This window comes from Cucumis sativus, chromosome 7 (assembly GCF_000004075.3).
Source record: "Cucumis sativus cultivar 9930 chromosome 7, Cucumber_9930_V3, whole genome shotgun sequence".
Classification (NCBI taxonomy): Eukaryota; Viridiplantae; Streptophyta; class Magnoliopsida; order Cucurbitales; family Cucurbitaceae; genus Cucumis; species Cucumis sativus.
In genome coordinates, this window is record NC_026661.2 from 10941800 (window position 1) to 10960222 (window position 18423).

At 33.3% G+C, this 18423-nt stretch overlaps 1 protein-coding gene across 1 annotated transcript; it reads right to left on the reverse strand.

Moving 5' to 3' along the window:
- Positions 1-1267: 1267 nt before the first annotated feature.
- On the reverse strand, positions 1268-14084 carry LOC101206037 (TOM1-like protein 3). The gene is made up of 11 exons (XM_004139752.3): positions 13945-14084; positions 13762-13866; positions 13172-13323; positions 8375-8453; positions 7927-8025; positions 7654-7767; positions 5007-5155; positions 3148-3229; positions 2728-2813; positions 2297-2488; positions 1268-2118 (listed from the first exon to the last, which is right to left on the reverse strand). The coding sequence occupies exons 3-11, from the start codon at positions 13279-13281 to the stop codon at positions 1557-1559; spliced, it is 1473 nt and encodes a 490-aa protein (XP_004139800.1). The 5' UTR covers positions 13282-13323; positions 13762-13866; positions 13945-14084; the 3' UTR covers positions 1268-1556.
- Between the last annotated feature and the right edge of the window lie 4339 nt (positions 14085-18423).

Genomic DNA, 18423 nt, shown 5'->3' on the forward strand with positions numbered 1-18423 from the left:
ATATTATAAACTCCATAATCAACTTTACATCATAACACTTTCAATTTTGTTCTTCCTTTTCTTTACTTATTGACCATGCTAGTTTTCTATGCTATGATTGAAATAAAACGTTAGAATAGTTATTTGAAAATTTTGTAAGTTTATAATGTTTAGTTTGCTTAGGCAAAACTATAATCAACGTCTAATTTTGTGTGAGAGAAACAATTAACTACTGGGAGTTAACTACTCGAGAGAGTAAGTAACTATTGAATTTCATTCAAATTTATTATGATTTAGAATTCCTCGAAATTCGTAGGTTTCTAAGAATTTAAAAGTAAATTGGACAATGGACCTCGTTATTCTAATATTTAATTAACATATTCATACATAAAATCATATATCAGTAAATTTAACTTTCTTTTCCTTTTCATTTCCCATCAAAACATAAAATTTTATATTTCTCTCATTTTAAACAAAATAATTAATTTACATCAGCAACGTTTAACTAATTTTGTCGATTGAAGGACTAAATCTAAGCATTTCCTAAAGCCGAAGAACTTAATCGTTCCATTGGAACGTTGAGATTAATTTGACACCAATATCAAATTGCAATTTACCCTAAATAATAATAGGCATACTAACTGACACACAAACTAATTTACTGAAATAAATAAAAAGTGCTTTAGATAACTTCAAAAAATCATAGCTTCCTTTCTCATCATTGCCAACAAATTCACATCCCACGTAACTTGCATCATTACTACAACAATTCTCCAATTACATCTCCAACCAACCTCCACCATTTCTTTACCGTAGGGATGCCTCAAGTATTTTATGCAACTTAAAAGACTAATTAAAGTTAGTTTATAGACTAATTTATTCTAGAAACTAAATTACATATTAAGAAATTAAAATTAAAATACCAATAATATATAATTAGATTTAAAATAATTAAGTATATAATAATATTTTAAAAGTTGTAAATATTGTAGAATCTGTCAAAATCTAATCAAAATAGAAATATACGAGCATATCACTAATAGAACATATTGCAAATACCGATCCATCATTCATAGTATTTCAACAATAGAAATTCATTACTAATAAATTTCACTATATTTACAATTTTTTAAAAATGTTATATACTTGATAATAATTAAAAAAAAATGCTACCAATTATAATTACCCTCTATATATAAATATACACACACAATCGAAGTATAAAAGGCAACCAATAGGCAGGCATCCATACCTGCAGAAGAATATGTCAAAAGAGTAAGAAACTATCAAATATAAAATATATTAAACGTATTTTTAAAAATTGACCAACTTACAACTATGGTGTGTAGTTATCTAATTTCAATACGGATAATATATATATATATATATAATAGCCAAACATATGCAACAAACTTGTGGATTCATTAACAACCAAGAAACGGCATACATACACAACCCAAAAACCGGCTTCCTATTCCAGAACATAATTTGGTAATTGATAAATTCTCCAATCTGATGGGCTAAAACAACTTTATAATCTGTACCAACACCATATGATTTCATATTTACTTGAATGTTCACAAAGATCGGTTAGGCTTTGATGAACCAGAGGATCGAGCTTTGGCAAAGTCAACCAGATCTTTAAATAGCACATCTTCTTGTTTTTCCTGTTTGGTTGGTGTTGGTGGACTGAGAGAGAGATTCTGGGTATGTCCAACTAAGCTATCATACGATGAACCTGACCCACGACCATCTTGTTGGTCAAAAAATTGCTGTCTCCGATCATATTTCGATGGCGGGGGTGGAAGAAAAGAGGAGCTTTGGGACTGTGAGTCCCATGGTGCTGGAGGCAGCGGATCAGCAGACCTGCTCGTGGGAGTTGGTTCATCATACACAGGTTTTCCAGTGGAAAGGGGTGAGGAAGATGGCGGAGTTGAAGTTGAAACTGTAAAAGGTGGACGTGAGGTTTCCAAAGCTTCTTCTGATTTGTAGGCATCACCACTGAGGTAATCTACCATGCTGCTACCTGCAACAACAGGCTTCTTTGATGCGGGTGGAGGAGGTAGAAGAGGGCCAACACGTGTCGCTTCAGTATTGGCTGGTTTTTTACTCAGTCCTTGGGAGTTATCTCTAGATGATCTGCAACAAATTATAATAAGTATTCATTGAACTTAACATGAAAATCTAAAATGGGAATAAAGTTAGGCATTTAGAACTGTGTGGTCTACCTTACAGTGACATACATGATCATTTAGCTACTATCATAAGAACTCACAGGGACTTGTATGGAAATCGAATTGTAGAGTTTTGTAAGTACCTCCGTGCTAACTGAGCAAAATCATCTTCCGACTCGTCGTCTTCATGACTAACATTTATAGTTGGAAGAGTGGATGGTGCCGCTCCTGTTGCTTCCCTAGTAGCAGTTCCGTTCGCTATATCATCATGCTGTTTAAGAACTCGCTGCAGAATATCATTCAAAGCCAATCCCTGACATAAAAGTTCCTCATCTCTGGTGAAGTGAAAACAATAATCAGCATACAGAGGGTGAATTATGTAAAGCAAAATCTGAATTTGTTTTTCTTCGATTGGAAGAGATAGGAAGTGAGTGGGGCGATTGGGCAAGGTTTGCCTCTACCATATCCCCGTCTTTTAAGCTTTTTCTTTTTGGTTTAATCATGTATCTCAGTTTCTTGTAAAACTGAAATGAAATAAACAAAAAAAAAAGGCTGAGTTCAAAAAAATCCTTACCCTGTACTATTTATAAGCAGCATGACGCGCTTTTGATAGGATCGGCACTGGTCAACCAGGTCAACAATCACTTCTTGCTTCACGCCCTATCATTGTATTCAGTCATTAGAACCCATAAAATGGAACCGAAGTTTTTGTTATTCTACTTTTCTCAAGTTTTAACGAAACACATGAAAATTTTTATTGAAGCCTATAGAATTACTATCCTCGTTTTATTTTCTATCTATTAACTGATTGCTATTTAACTACTTTTTACAGCAGGTTCTTTGCCTGTTTTACTTCAAACAGTTCAACACAACAAGAGTAAAGTAGAAAATTTTAGTAGAATAATTTATTTTTTTTACTGCAGTACTACATATTGAAGGAAAATTCGTCCTGTACTACATAAATCAGTCAATAGAAGCTATAGAGAAAGCCTACCTCTGGTTTCTTAGGGTCTAATGCACCAAGCATCTCCAATAGAACATCTGCAAGTCCATGTGCATTTCGTATCTCTGGCAAGCTGTTATATTTTTTTAAAAGGAAACAGAATATTTCATTGATATAATCAATAATAGAGAACCAAGTACAAGAGACCACGCAAGACAACCACCAACAACGGCAACAAACCGAAACAGACCTAATATCAAACCAAAACCGAAATCACACTAAACAATATTAAACAGTCATACAACCAACCATACAATAGAGTGAGATTTCTAATTGATACTTGGAAGTAATCCACTGCTCATCAAAAATCAAAAACCAAACAGGCTCTGGCGAGCTGTTATAATAGGGGTGTAAATAATCCAAGTAACAATTTTCACAAAGACCAAAGAAACAGGCTTAATCCTCAAAAGACACATAGAGCCAGTTTGGTTTTTGAAACGGGGAAGGAAAGAGGCATAATTTTCAAAAACCAAAAATAGAAAACAAAATGGTTACCAAATATGGCCTAAATAACTATTAAAAATATGTGAGTGGTAATAGAATTTTTTTTCCAGGTTTCCTTCTTAGAGCAGTGTTCTCACTTTCCCAGAGAAACTATATTCTTTGGCCGGAAAATTGTAATAAGGTTAAAAAGCCACATGTCCCACTCATCGACCCATTTGTCTTAAGTAATTAACCAACTTATATTCACTTTGACCAAATTCCTATTCTGATATTTCACTGACTTTCTTCATTTCTCTTCGTCTTTTGTAATCTTTTTCTTTCTTTTGTTCCCTTTCACGTTTTCTTAGTCTTCAAACTTCAATCATGACATAGGGTGCCACCCTTCTATAAATCTTAGTTCTGACTTGGCATGTACCTCACTGTCTAGACTCCAACTAGAGGTGATTCACAATCTAGGCACACCAGAATTGATCCTCCACTTTCTTCATTGTTTTCTCTTCCATTTTTCTTCTTTCTACAGAATTAATTTGAATTGAATGGTTCTGATTCAGTTCAATTAATATGAATTGGATGGTTCTGAATCTGTCTTTTCTGTCGATGTTGAGGATTAAGATTCCTAGAAAGAAAAGATTCCTCACTTGGCACGTTCTCCCAGAGCCACATCAGTACATTAGATAGGCTTTTCAGGAAGTTGCCTTCGATGGTAGGACCTTTCTGTTGCTTCTTGTGCAAGAAGACGAGGAACACTTGGATCATATTCTTTGGCATTGTGATTTCGTGCTTTGTTTGGGACTCTTGTTTCTAGACATTTTGCTGGCGTCAAACAGATATTACTATGTTAGAGATATCATCGAGGAGATCCCCCTCAATTGCCATTTGGGGAGAGAGGCTGTTTTCTCTAGCTTGCAAGTGTTTATACCCTAGAGGTTTAGGGGGGTTGAGAACGAAGCCAAAGAAATCTGATCTCTTGTTTGTTTCCATGTTTCTTATTGGGCGTCAATTTCAAAGGACGTTTTCTAATGATCGTATTGACATGATTTTGTACGATGGATTCCCCTTTTCCTTGTGGGATTGGTTTTTGTACACCTGGGTATTCTTACATTTTTTTTCTTTTTTCTTTAAGAAAAAATGAAAAACAAACAAATAATCGATCAAAGGCATGATTAGAATTGTTTGGCCAGCATGTCGATCAACTTTGTAAAACCAAACTTGTGTACCATACAAGTTTAGTAACATTAACAATAACTAGTTTCTAAGATAAATGTACACAGAACTATGGAAGGCTGACAACAGAATAACATTTTTAACAAAACTCAAATAATGCAATACTATCCCAAAAATAGATATGCTGTGGAGTGGCAATTGAATGTCACAAACAAACACAGAAGGAAATAAGAAAAAGTTACCTCAGGCCTGAAGCATCAGATTCAAGAGAGGCGTGAATAGCAGCATCCTCATAAGTTGAGGCAGGTTGATTAACGATGGGCTGGGTCTGAGGTGGAGTAAAAAATGGAACACTATGTTCTTCTCGCGGTGGAAATTCAACTCCAGCATTCTATGAAAGGCCAGAAAACTACTAAGAACGAAAGGACTCGAAGGCAAAAAGAAAAAAGAAACCAAATTGAGATTTCATTTCATCAATACACGATACACAAAGGAAAGAAACCAATTTTAAAATATAAGGAAAAATTGAAGGGAACTGAGGGATAATCTTTTACCACTTACTCGTCCATGTGGGAGGATGTGGAGAGATAAGAAATGGGTTTTCTTTGAGAGCAAACATATATGAAAGGAAATACAGGAATTCTCACAAATGAAACAAAATAAATAAATAACAAAAGAATCACCTCTATCAGTAATAATTAAGGAGTAGGGATCATCTAAAACAAATACCTATACACCCTGCATCAAAAGTGTATACACAATACAAATTCAGGGGTTTCAATACTACTTTCTTTTAGTTCCAAATTTAGTCCAAAATGATGTCAAATTTTGATTATCTGCACAAAAATGTTATCAAAATAGCTCTAGATATATTGAAATTTGGATGACATAAACCACAAATTCTAGTTGAATTATTTGAAATGCTCTCTTCTCCAAATCTCCTCTCCATCCCCCGCCCCGGCTCAAGTTTTCTTTTATTCTTAACTTGTTGGGGACTGGAGCTACAAAGTAGCAAGCAAAGACTTGAACCATCAAGATGTCAGAGCTGGAGCAGAGTAAAAATCATTCAAATAGAAAAAGGTTATCTTCACTCCCAATCATTTCCATGGGCTTCACTCTCCTGGCAAGCTTTTCCTGCTTTCCTTTTCAACCAAAATTTCTTCAGAGAACTCCGAAGTGATTGATTATGTGGTTCAAATTCTGTTTGAAGATAGAAAACCTTCCCGCTTCCAACAGGGAAGAGACAACCACTGAGCTTATTAAATAGGAATATTCTCGTTAGAAAACAATCATTATGATCCCTGTACGTAAGAATCTTTCAGGCCATGATGCTGATCCTTAATGTAAAGAAGTAGCTTCTGCCGTACACTTGCCTCATTTCCCCCAACTAAGAAAAAACTTTCAACTGTCACAGAACTTGAAGCCCCTAACCTCTCTTTTTTTTTATGTTTTCGAGGAGCTACCCATTTTTATCAACAAAAAAAAAAAGAGTTTTCATGATTGGCATAAAATCCTCCTCACGACTCCACCTCCAAGATCTGGTTAGACCCTATTGTTCCATTACCCCCTTTCAAGTTGATAAAGCCCTTTCAAATGCAAATGTTTGGACCTAGCAAGAATCCTATTTACAGGAAAAAAGTTTTACCCTAATTTGAAAGAAAAGATCTTAAGAAGTGCACAAGAGCATTGCTGGTCATAGATGTGCCACTCCCTCCATGGAACTCGGACTCCTCCGTTGCTATTAGTATTAGCAATTGCTTGTGGTGGCTTTATTGAGTGCACTCCTAAACCCTCTCTCCTCTATTAGATCACACAGAAACCCACATCAAGTGTTTGAATGAACTTCATTGGCTTCGTCCACTCCTAACAAAAGAAAAAGGGCAAAGAAAGAAAAACCCATGAATTATAGAGCTACTAAACCTTTACTCTTCCATCAATAATGATAAGTCCCTAGTCTCCTTTTTAAACGATGGGAGTTTCATGGTTCCTGATGAGAATTCACAACTGGAATGCCTGATGTTTTTAAGCTGTGAAAAAAATAGCTAACTAAAAATCCTCAATTCTCAAAGACAATCCCTCTCCAGTTATTCTCTAAGAACCAAACTAACCCTTGTTGATAGAGGACTCAACCAATCCACTTGAAGCATCAAAAACATAAGATGAGCGGCTCTTTAGCTCTTTTTGGCTCCCCAAGTGGTACATATACTCTTTGGAAGGACTTCTTCTTTCCACAGAACAGATGCTATTGAAGGTTTCTTCTCTTTGATCATAAATTTCTCGTTTGTTGATGGCTACTCTTTTGGGTCTTTGGTGATATATGATGCTTGAGCCCTCTTGAGCTACTTAGCATAAGAAATTGAGAATTTAAGATAAATATTATAGACAGAAGAAGCACCGTAAAGCTCAATTGATCATGTTTGTGGGTGATACACAAAAACTGTTTACCTATATCATGATAATATCAAAATGAAGGAATTTGAATATAGAAGCCCTGCAGCACTATAATACTTTACACATGCAACAAATTAGTATTTAGTACCATTTGGAAGAAAATACAACTCAAAAGTTTCTTTTTTCTTTTCTCAAAACAGTACAATTCAAGAGTTTCAATGCGTAGTTTCCCTAAAAACAAATTAATTGAAATTTGAAACAAGTCAAAATATAAGCAATGAAAACAATGAGATTTGATTCAGGCAATATCTAAGTTCAATTTCAAATAGGCAAGGACGAAGGAGAAGGGAAAAAAAAAAAGAAAAACAAATCAGAACATCTCCTGTTTTATATGAGCTCCCAAAGAAGTAAAGAACTTTTAAAGCAAGAGGTGGTCACTAAACAAGTAAACATAGTTTCAGGCTTCAGAAATAATAAAAAAGGAAAGAAATTAATCACCTTTAATTCATTATAAGCAGCATAGCACTGGGGATACCTTCCCCTTGGTCCTCCAAATGCTTCTTGCCATGTATCTATCAGAACTAATATTTTCTCCCTCACACTCAAGTCTGGCTGCAAAATTTAAAAAAAAACATATTGAAAGAAAGCATCACCATGCTTCTCTGAGGTTGCAAAGGAGAAAAAGCAGAGCAAGGAATGAACTAACAAAATAGAACTACGGGAAAGTCCTTCATTTAATAGTCATATATTACGGTTTATACAAGAAGTCACCTTCTTCTTCACTATTTTAACCATGTCATGCAGGATGTCACGCTCAATAATCTGCTGAAACACGTTCTCACCACAATTTTTGCTAAGAGTCTCCAAAACCTAGATGATTAATATTTGAAAGAAGGCATAGTAAGCTTTTCATATTGACTATGGTAAGAAAGCCTCAAATGACTCACCAGTACCAAATTATGAATGGGCTGACCAAAATATAGAATAGTTGTCAAGAAAATTTAAGTACTCACACATTCACGAAGAAAACTTTATTAAAAATGCAAGAATAATAAACAATAACTTCAGATTTAATACTTTTAAAATATATATAAATATAAATATAAATAAATAATCAAACTTCAGATTTAATGAATTGATCAATGCCATGGTCCGGTGACTCCAGTCAAGTTAAGCCATGAAGTGTATAACACTCAATATAAAGGAAAGAGAAATTTACAACAAGAGCCAAAATCTGAATCTTGGGGTTTTTGTTTGTTAACCGCTTCTTGAGTATCTTCAATGCCTCCTTTGCTTGCCTGTCATTGCCAATTTGAAACAAGGACCAAATTTCAAAACCAATGCAATTAAAAGCAAAGGTATGTTTATTTTAATATGAAAGTGACATTGAGAAGAAAATATAGAAGTGACTGAGGCTCAAACCATTAACAATAGAACATTAAAAAACATCAGTATAACAAAAATTGGAATAATCTCCAGTGTAGACAAGATAGTAGCCTTGTCAGGCCTCCAATTATTCATACATACAAGTGCAGGGGCACGAAGAGAATTGCTCATCAGACAGCAATGGAAGAGAAGGGAAAAGATACCTATGGGTCCCACTAATGATGGGGAAGGGAATATAAAAGAAAATTTTTGGGATTAGTGTTGGTAGGTTTTATTTTGTAAAGAGCTGCTGAAGCATTCAGGGGAGAAATTGTCAGCCTTCTCGAAGGTGTTGGGTTTCCATTGTCTTGTTTATTTTCTTATGTTCTTTGATTACTTTTGGCCTGTTTGTGAACGTTATCTTTTGATATCAATGTATTTCCACAAAGTGTTGCCTCTGTTTCTATCCATATTTGGTTTTTTTACTAAGTTTCAGGTGGAAAATCCTAACAAATTGGTATCAGAGCCATAAAATCTAGGGACCAGAACGAGATCAATGGCACAAAAACAACTGAAAGAAAGAATGGAAGCGACTGAGAAGGCAGTGATGAGCCTGAAGGAAATGATGTTGGAAATGAAGAAAGTGATGGAGAGTATAGCTGAAGACGTAAAAGAGAACAAAGCAAACTGGACTTAAGGTCCATGTACCATCAGATAAAGACGAGGGAAGAAGACACGCACGAGGGACATGATAGAATTTTTTATCATGCCGCTTGGGCTTACCAACACCCCAGCCACGTTCCAATCCTTAATGAACCAGGTGTTTCAACCATTCTTAATGTGTTAAGTGTTTTTTTATGATATTTGGGTTTACAATCCAGATATTACGGAACATGAAAGGCATTTGGGATTGATCTTTGCCATACTAAAAGATCACCAATTGCACTCCAACAAAAAGAAATGCATCATTGGGCACTCTAGAATAGAGTACTTGGGCCACTAGATATCAAGTCGAGGTGTTGAAGCGGATGGAGAAAAAGTTCAAGCCATGGTAAATTGGCCACTATCGAAGGATGTGTGATGTTGAAGGGATTTTTTGGCCTGATAGGGTACTATCGACGTTTCGTAAAAGGGTATGGGAATGTTGCTGCACTCCTCATTAAACTGCTACAAAAAAATGCGTTCAAATGGGATGAGGAGGCCACAACGACATTTGAACAATTGAAGCAAGCCATGGTATCGGTTTCGGTCTTGGCCCTTCCTAATTTTTTATTTCCGTTTATTATTGAGACAGATGCTTCTTGTAGTGGGTTAGGAGCGGTGTTATCCCAAAATGCACGACCCATCGCTTATTTTAGCTACAAGCTTCACCCCGAGCCCAAGCTAAATCAATATATGAGAAGGAATTAATGGCAGTTGTGTTTGCAATTCAGAGGTGGAGACACTACTTATTGGGAAGGAGATTCACGATTATATTGAATCAGAAGGCCTTGAAGTTTCTGATAGAACGAAGGGAGGTATAGCCACAGTTTCAGATATGACATATGAAGCTATTAGGGTTTGCTAAGAAGCATGTACACTTTACTTTGGCTAGCGTGTCCGTGTCCGACACGTGTCGAACACATGGACACTCCAACACTAGGTGGACACCTATATAACATTTGTTAGTACAGTAAATGCATTGGACATACATAGAACACTCATTAAATAGACTAAAAAGACACATATATGACAATAATAATAACTTTTGAGTGTAGAATACATCAAGCTAGGTCTTTTAAGCATATAAATGCATCAATGCATTTACTATGATTTTTTTTACTATAAAGATGGTATATACTTTTGAAAAATAACTTTTTAAATAAACATGTCTTTGCCGTGTCGTGTCCTAGATTTTTTAAACATGGTGTGTCACTGTGTGCGTGTCGTGTCTTGTTCATGTCTCATATCCGTGTTTGTGCTTCTTAAAGGGTTTGATTTTGAGATCTTATACCAATTTGGGCTTCAAATAAGGTCGTCGATGTTTTATCAAGAAGGGAACATCCTGAAGGACTTTCAGTTAAGACAACCTCGGGAATCATTGATCTGGAGGTGGTGTTGAGAAGGATAACGAGCTGCTACAGATAATACAAATTCTCACAGAAGACGTGAACAGTAAGATTAACTACCAGTGGGAAAATAATTGGTTGTACATAAGGAGGTTAGTGATTTTGAAAACATCCACCTTGATTCCTACGCCACTCCACACTTTACATGATCTACACTAGGGGGACATTCGAGCTTCCTAAAGACATATAAAAGGATGAATGGGGAGCTACACTGGAAAGAGATGAAGGCCAATATTAAAAGGTATGTAGTTCAATGCAACATACTCCAGCGTAATAAAACAAATTTGATATCCCCCGCTGACCTCCTTCAACCATTGCCCCAGCCGGAGTTATTATTAGAAGATTGGACCATGGATTTCATTGACGGTCTCCCAGGAGCTGAAGCACCCCTTTCACAACCAAGCCGATTGCATAAATATTCATTGAAAAAATTGTGAGTAAGCACGGAATTCTCAAGTCCATCACCACTAACCGGGATAAAAAAATTTTAAGCAACTTCTAGATGGAATTGTTTGCAGCCATGGGAACCCTTTTGAAAAGAACACTGCATTTCATCCCCAAACCGATGGGCAGACCGAAAGAGTCGGTAGATGTTTGGGGATGTACCTTCGTTGTTTCTACAATGAGCAGCCAACTAGATGGCACAAATACATACTCTAGGCCGAAGTTTGGTACAGTATGACCTTCCACAGATCGGCCAAAACCACCCCTTTCCAGATTGTGTTCGGAAGACCTCCCCCACCCTTGATTTCCTATGGTGATTGAAAATCAGTGAATAACAGCGTGTAAAAAATGTTGAAGGATAGGGATTTGACCATTGATGCTTTGAAGGAAAGCTTAACGATCACGCAAAATAGAATGAATAAGTGGGCCAATTTGAAAAGGAGGAAGTCAAATTTCAGGTGGGTGATGAAGTTTACTTAAAGTTGTGCCCATACCATCAACGATCTTTGGCAAGAAAACGGAGTGAGAAACTAGCACCCAAGTTTGATGGGCCATATAAAGTGTTTGAAGAAATTGGAGCAGTAGCATACAAGCTGGACCTTCTCCCAGAAGCAGCAATACACAATTTCTTCCATGTCTCTCAATTGAAACTCAAGCTCGGCCAAGCTCATAAGGTGCAGCACATACCAGGATTTTGAACTTCAATTACGGCCTGAAGGTGTTTTAAGAGTGGTGGAGCAAATGAATGGCCAGTTAAATGGAAGGAGTTGCCAGAAAGTGAAGCTACATGGGAACTAACATATCAAATGAATCACCAATTTCCTCATTTCCACCTTGAGCACAATGTGAGTTTCGAGCCCACCAGTAATGTAAGGCCTCCGATTACACATACAAGCTTAGGGGCATGAGCGGATTTGCTCATCAGACAGCAATGGGAGAGAAGGCAAAAGATACCAATGGGTCCCACTAATGTTGGGGGAGGGAGTATAAAAGGAATGTTTTGGGATTAGTGTGGGTAGGTTCTATTTTGTAAAGAGCTTATGAATCTTTTAGGGGAGAAATTGCCAACCTTCTCAAAGGTGTTGGGTTTCCGTTGTCTTGTTGCTTATTCTCTTCTATTCTTTGATTACTGTTGGCCTATTTGTGAACATTATCTTTGAATATCAATATATTTCCACAGGGTGCTGCCTCTATTTCTATCATGTTTCGGGTAGAAAATCCTAACATAGCCTTAGGTAAAGGATACTGTAGGAAAAGATTTAATCACAAAGCATGTGATGTTAACCATCGATTAAATTTTTCCTAAAAATAGATCAAAAAAGTTTTTAAGCAACTTGTTGTGACATGGTTTATTTCTTATTTGAAAAAAACTACTTGCATTGAGATAAAATAAGAGAATACACGAGGGTGATAAAAATAATAAATAAATGACAGAATAAGAGAAGCTAAAAAGGCAAAACGATAACAAACTACACAATCTAAAAAGAAAAGGGACTCTAGTTCAAAAGAACAAAAAATCTTTGGTTGGAGATATAAAGTGAGACATTGAACCTAGACAAAGCCAGACCTCCACCATAATGAGAATCAACTTTTTTGTTTTAATATATACATATGTATACACACATTTGAGAATGAGTGCTTTACACACACACAAGAAACAATGAGTGCCTAGGCAAGCTTCTGCTCTCATTGACTATTCTCGTGAGATAACAACCCCACTCACTATAGTTTTGTCTTTGCCCTTTGACTATTCACGTTGAATAACTACCTGGCTCTTCTAGACGTTTATCTCAAGGACAAAAGCAATGATAGGAGATTCAAATTTCAAAATAGTAAATGTAGAACTAAGAAGTTATAAAACTCAAATGAAAATGATGCTCTCCTAATGCAGACGGTAGCATTGAGAAGAGAAGTCTTCTAGTAGTAAGTTTAATCATGTACACAGAGCAACAAAACTTATAATTCCTCCAAACTGTAACAAAATGATAGAGATGATTTCACTCCAAACTTGTTAGTTTGTACATATATCAGGGCAACAAAGTCAAGGTCTAAATATAACAAAATTAACCTGAAAAGGAAAAAATATAAAAACAAATTACCCAGGATCCATGTTAATAATATCACATAGCTCAATGTTTATGGCCCAGTCTGGACCAATCAGCATATCATTGGTTGCCCTCTCTGCGCAGGCTGCTGCATTGCTGGCCATTCTTCTAATACCTCAGCTGAGTCCTCTTCTCACGTCAACTACCTGAATATACATACAACTCATCATAATCTCGTTCCTTAAATTACGTTAAAGGCAAAACAAAACAAAGTCAAGAGAGACCGATGTATGGCAGATTTCAATGATTGTATTTTTTTTCTTTTCATATAATTGATACATCGTGCCTCGACTCAGTTGACTTTCTAATGTATAAGCAGGGAGGTATTTCGCATTCAAACAATAATCATGGAAACACCAACAAACTATATTTCCGTTTCACCACAAAGACCATGAAAACATATTCTAGATAAGCCCTAACGAAATCCAGAAAACATTAAAAGCACAAAAAATGCTCTTCCAAGGACAAGGACAAAAGAAACTGGCGACCAAATTGAGAACGATCATCAATAGAGCACTTTCGGCAACAGACGAATCAATAATCAATCAGCTAAAAAATATTGAAAATGAAAAAGGAATTCAAACCCGCAGGTCTCCAAGCTAGAGCAAAAACCGCCACCTCGCTGAATCAAATGGAGATTCGAAACTCTGTTGTGCCTCAATTCGGATCGATGAATACAATTTCGCAACCTAAAATTGGGGCAACATAAGGATTTGAGGAAAGGGAAAGAGAGAAACAAAAATATGGAGATTGAAAAGGAAGCTTACCGGTCAAAATCGGAGAACAAATTGAGAACCAAGGAATGGATAGTGATGGGTTTTATATGGAGAAGAAAAAATGGAAGCAGAGAGGTTGAACTTGGGGCGGGGGGAAATGTATTTTTTTCGGTGTTTCTTTGCATTTTATATTTTCTCCCACGCACAATTCTTTTTCCTAAATAATTGTATTTCATAATCATCAATTAGCTTTTTATTTTTTATTATAAAATTATATAACATTTCGGTCGTTCGTTCCATCATTTCCTTTTTTAGTTTACATAATTTCAATAAATTCTAAATTATTGATCTACTTTCTTCCTCATTGTTTTAAAATAATTATTATGTATTCAAATTTTCAACACACATTTATTATTGGAAGTCTAATATTTAAAATCATCCGATTCAAATATTTATTTGCTATAGTGTTTACTATTTTGTAATGTCTCATTCCATAATCTGAAATCTGAATTTGATAACCAACGGCCCGACATTCCCCTACATCTCCAAGTTATCCCCACAAACTAACATATGTTTTTTTAGCATACTTTGTATTTCACTCACATGCATCTTAAGAAAATTCCTTAGAGTTCACCCAATAATTCTCCCAACATATATAGTTTCAAGTTATGCATGTTTAATTTTTGGAGTTCATATGATTGAGTCATCGAAAAGAAATGTGCACTTTGTTAATATAGATAGCGGTTTTCAATTCTTTTAAGTCCTTAATCTACATCGTGTTCTTAAGACCTCTCTCATTCAAATGTGATATTTGGTTCATTTATGTCCACTCTTAAACTTGAGGTACTATGTATTTCCTATACATACTAATATATTTTTTATCTCAAACATAGATTATTATAAACTATATTTCAACTACTATAGCTTATAATTAATTATATTTCAACTCTACAACATTACGTCAACTCCACTAAACACATTTTTTTAGAAAATCTCATGTAAATAATTATACAACATAAATAATAATAATTCATTTTGAAGAAAAAAATAAAAGGCACGATAAATTTACATGCCATGTGGTGGGTTAACAAAAATAAGTGCAACCCAACCAACCAACTCGTAAGTTTTTTTTTTTTTTTTTTGCAAATCGATCAATTAGGCGACTTGGATCTGTTTTGATTTTTTTTTTTTTTTCTAAAGAAACAAGTGTGTTTGATAATCATTCTCATTTTTCGTTTTTAAAGTTTAAGGAGCGTTTTTAAAAATTAGGGAAAAATAGAGAAACTATTAAGCTCTCTTTCATTTAATTTGAATCTATTTCTATTATGTATTAAATCTTGATTGGGATCTTTGGTGGGGTGAGATGCTTACTTTTAATTTTGGCATCTTCGGTTCAATTCCCAACTTTGGTGATTTTATCTATTTCTTTGTTTTTTTTTTTATTTCTTTAACTTGTTTTATGTTTTTATTCATTTATTAAATTTTCACATTTATATATTTAATCTTTCTTAATTTTTTTTAATTTAATTTTAAACTGTTGACTATCTAAATTTATATATTATTTTGATGTTCCAAAATTAAATTGTGAATATGTTTATTAAATATTTTCTAAATTTTAAATTTTAAATTTCAACTTTTGCGATATATATAGTTATATGTTATTTTAAATTTAAATTTATTATTTTTGAGTCTCATCAAAATTAGTTATAGTTTTACATATATAATTCTTTTACTAAGATAATTATTTGGGATTTTTTCAAAAATATAAGTGACAGAATATTTAACTATATACAACAATTTTGAAAATAGAAAAAGTTCAGAAGCCCACAATGAAAAATACAAAAAGTGACCCAGTCAACATGTGATTTATCGGTTACACGCACGTGTATAGTTCTTCTTTTAAATGATTCTGATACGCAATCATGTAGGAAATGATATATGTGTAGGTAGTATCTACGCGATCATGTAGGTAGTATCAACACGATCGTGTAGTTCTTTTTAACGATGAAAAAAATGCTTCAAATCTAAACGGTTGTGTTAACCACGCTAAACGATCGTGTTGACTTTGGTAAGTGATCGTTTAGATCATATCTACACGTGTGTATTTTTTTTTAAAACGTTAGAAGAAAAAAAAACTTCAAATCTAAACGATTGTGTTGCTATGGTAAGAGATTGTTTAGATCATATCTACATGATCGTGAAGTTCATTTTAAACAATGCGAAAAGAGTTTTAGATCTAAATGATCGTGTTGACAATGCTAAATGACCGTGTTGATCATATCAAAGTGATATTTAAACAATTTTGATATTCTGGAAGAGAAGCTACAAGAAAAAAAAAATGGAAGAGTAGCTACAAGAAAGAAAAATAAGATGAAGAAAGAAAGAAAAAGAGATGAATAAAAATAGAAAAAGAAAATCTGGAGAAGGAGTTAAAGAAATCCAAAAGAGAAGATAAATAAATTACAAATAAGAAGAAAAAAGTGACGAATAGTTGGAAATATCAAGGGTAAACTTGAAATTTATGAAAATATTTTACCGATTTCATAAGCTTTTCGTTTTTTGTTACACAAACTGTAAATATTTTGATGTTTTATTACATTTATGAAAATTAACTATTTAGGTTATCTTTAATATATTACAACCACCACATTTACATAATAATATAATTTAGTTGAATTTAAATCAACATCATTTACGAGGAATGACCTGAATGGAAAAAAAATATTTAATCAAATTTTACCAAATATGATCAATAAAAATTATTGTATTATAATTATTAATTTTGCTACGAGGTTTATATGTATTTGGTATTGTTAATGTTTTGTAATTATTTTTTTATTTTAATGAATTATATATATATTATTAATTCTTTTACATAATTAAACTACATTTAAACAAACCAAAAAAAAAATGTTATGAAAAATAACACAAAAAACTAGAAATAAAAAATGATTATCAAATAAATTTACGTTTCTGTTCTATTTTTCAAGAAACAGGAAGCCTGAATAGTTATCAAAGTTGGTTTCGTTTCTTGTTTTAACAAAAGAAGAAACAAAGAACGAAAAAGAGGAAGCAAGAAACGAAAATGTTATTAAAATAGTTAAAATTAAGAATATTTGTAATGGTTTAAAATTAATTTTGATTATTTGAATATCACATTGAAAAGTATGAAAGAAAAGATAAAAATGATTATAAAGATTTAAAAACATATATGCTAAAGATTTTGAATATAGCAAAAAAATCCTCCTCATTAAAAGCATTTCATATAAAGTCTCCTCCCATGTTATTTTAATGAAATAACACTCATAAAGATGTCATATGGATATAACTTAAATAGTTAATTGTTGGAATATCCACATCATGCATTTGTCTCTTACATATATATATATATATATATGTATATAAATAGAACAATGGGTTGAGCTATCAATCCTATATACTACTTTTGATTAAAGAAAAAGGAAAACAGTGTGTACACACCTCCAATTTCTCTCTTTCTATTTGTCTCAAATAGAATGGGGTAATGAGTAGAGGAATCTCAATTAAGTGGAAAAAAGTCACAATTATATAATATAAAGTTTTTCTATAGCAAACACACTAAAAAAATAAATGTATACGTATTATAAATGTCTCAAATTTAATTATTTAAAGTTGGTCATTACACCCTTTACAACATAGAAACATTATTCTTATTCATATTACAAAACGAGTTATGATCATCGTCATTAATCATGAGACTTTATACTTTTGCACAATTAAAAGGAACAGTAGTTTTGTAAATTTTGTTTTGGATTAAGGAAATACCGTTGCAAGATTTTATAGTTTCAAAAAAAATAATATTTCAATTTAAGATGATAATCAAATTGTCATTAAAATAAACTATGAGAAGCAAAATTTTACGAACAAAAGAAATAGAGAGGTCACAATATTTAAAAAAATATTTCGTTTAAAGTATTTATTCAAATTAAGAATATAATAAAACCATGGAAATGAAAATAACAAATAATCCCCTTATTTGATTTTCCTAATTTGATTAATTTCAAAAAAATTATTTAGATACCATTTTGAATAATTATGCTATATATTTATTATTAAATTCTAAATTTTTTATAATTATTTGTTAATTTCCAATTTTGAAAAATATGATCGTATTTTAATTTAATCATAAAACTGATTTATATTTTGTTGGTAGAAATATTAAATTAAATCCCAACATTTAGGTTATTCTTTCGTTTTTTTAAATTTATCACTACGTTGTTTCACCTTTTTTTAAAAAAATTTATCTTTTGGATGTTTAGGTTATTTTGTTATTTTTGCAATATTAAAAAGGTTAATTTACATAGACTCAAATAAAAAAAAAAAACAAAAAATGTTTGAACTAAAAAGAAAAATGGTGCTAGAAAAAGAGCCAAAAAATGTACTCATGATTGGTACAAATTCGAAAGGATAAGTGAGAGAAACGTGTATCATATCACCAAGGTAGGAAAAATTAATTTCCTACTCTTCAATTAGTCTAAGTTATATCAAGTT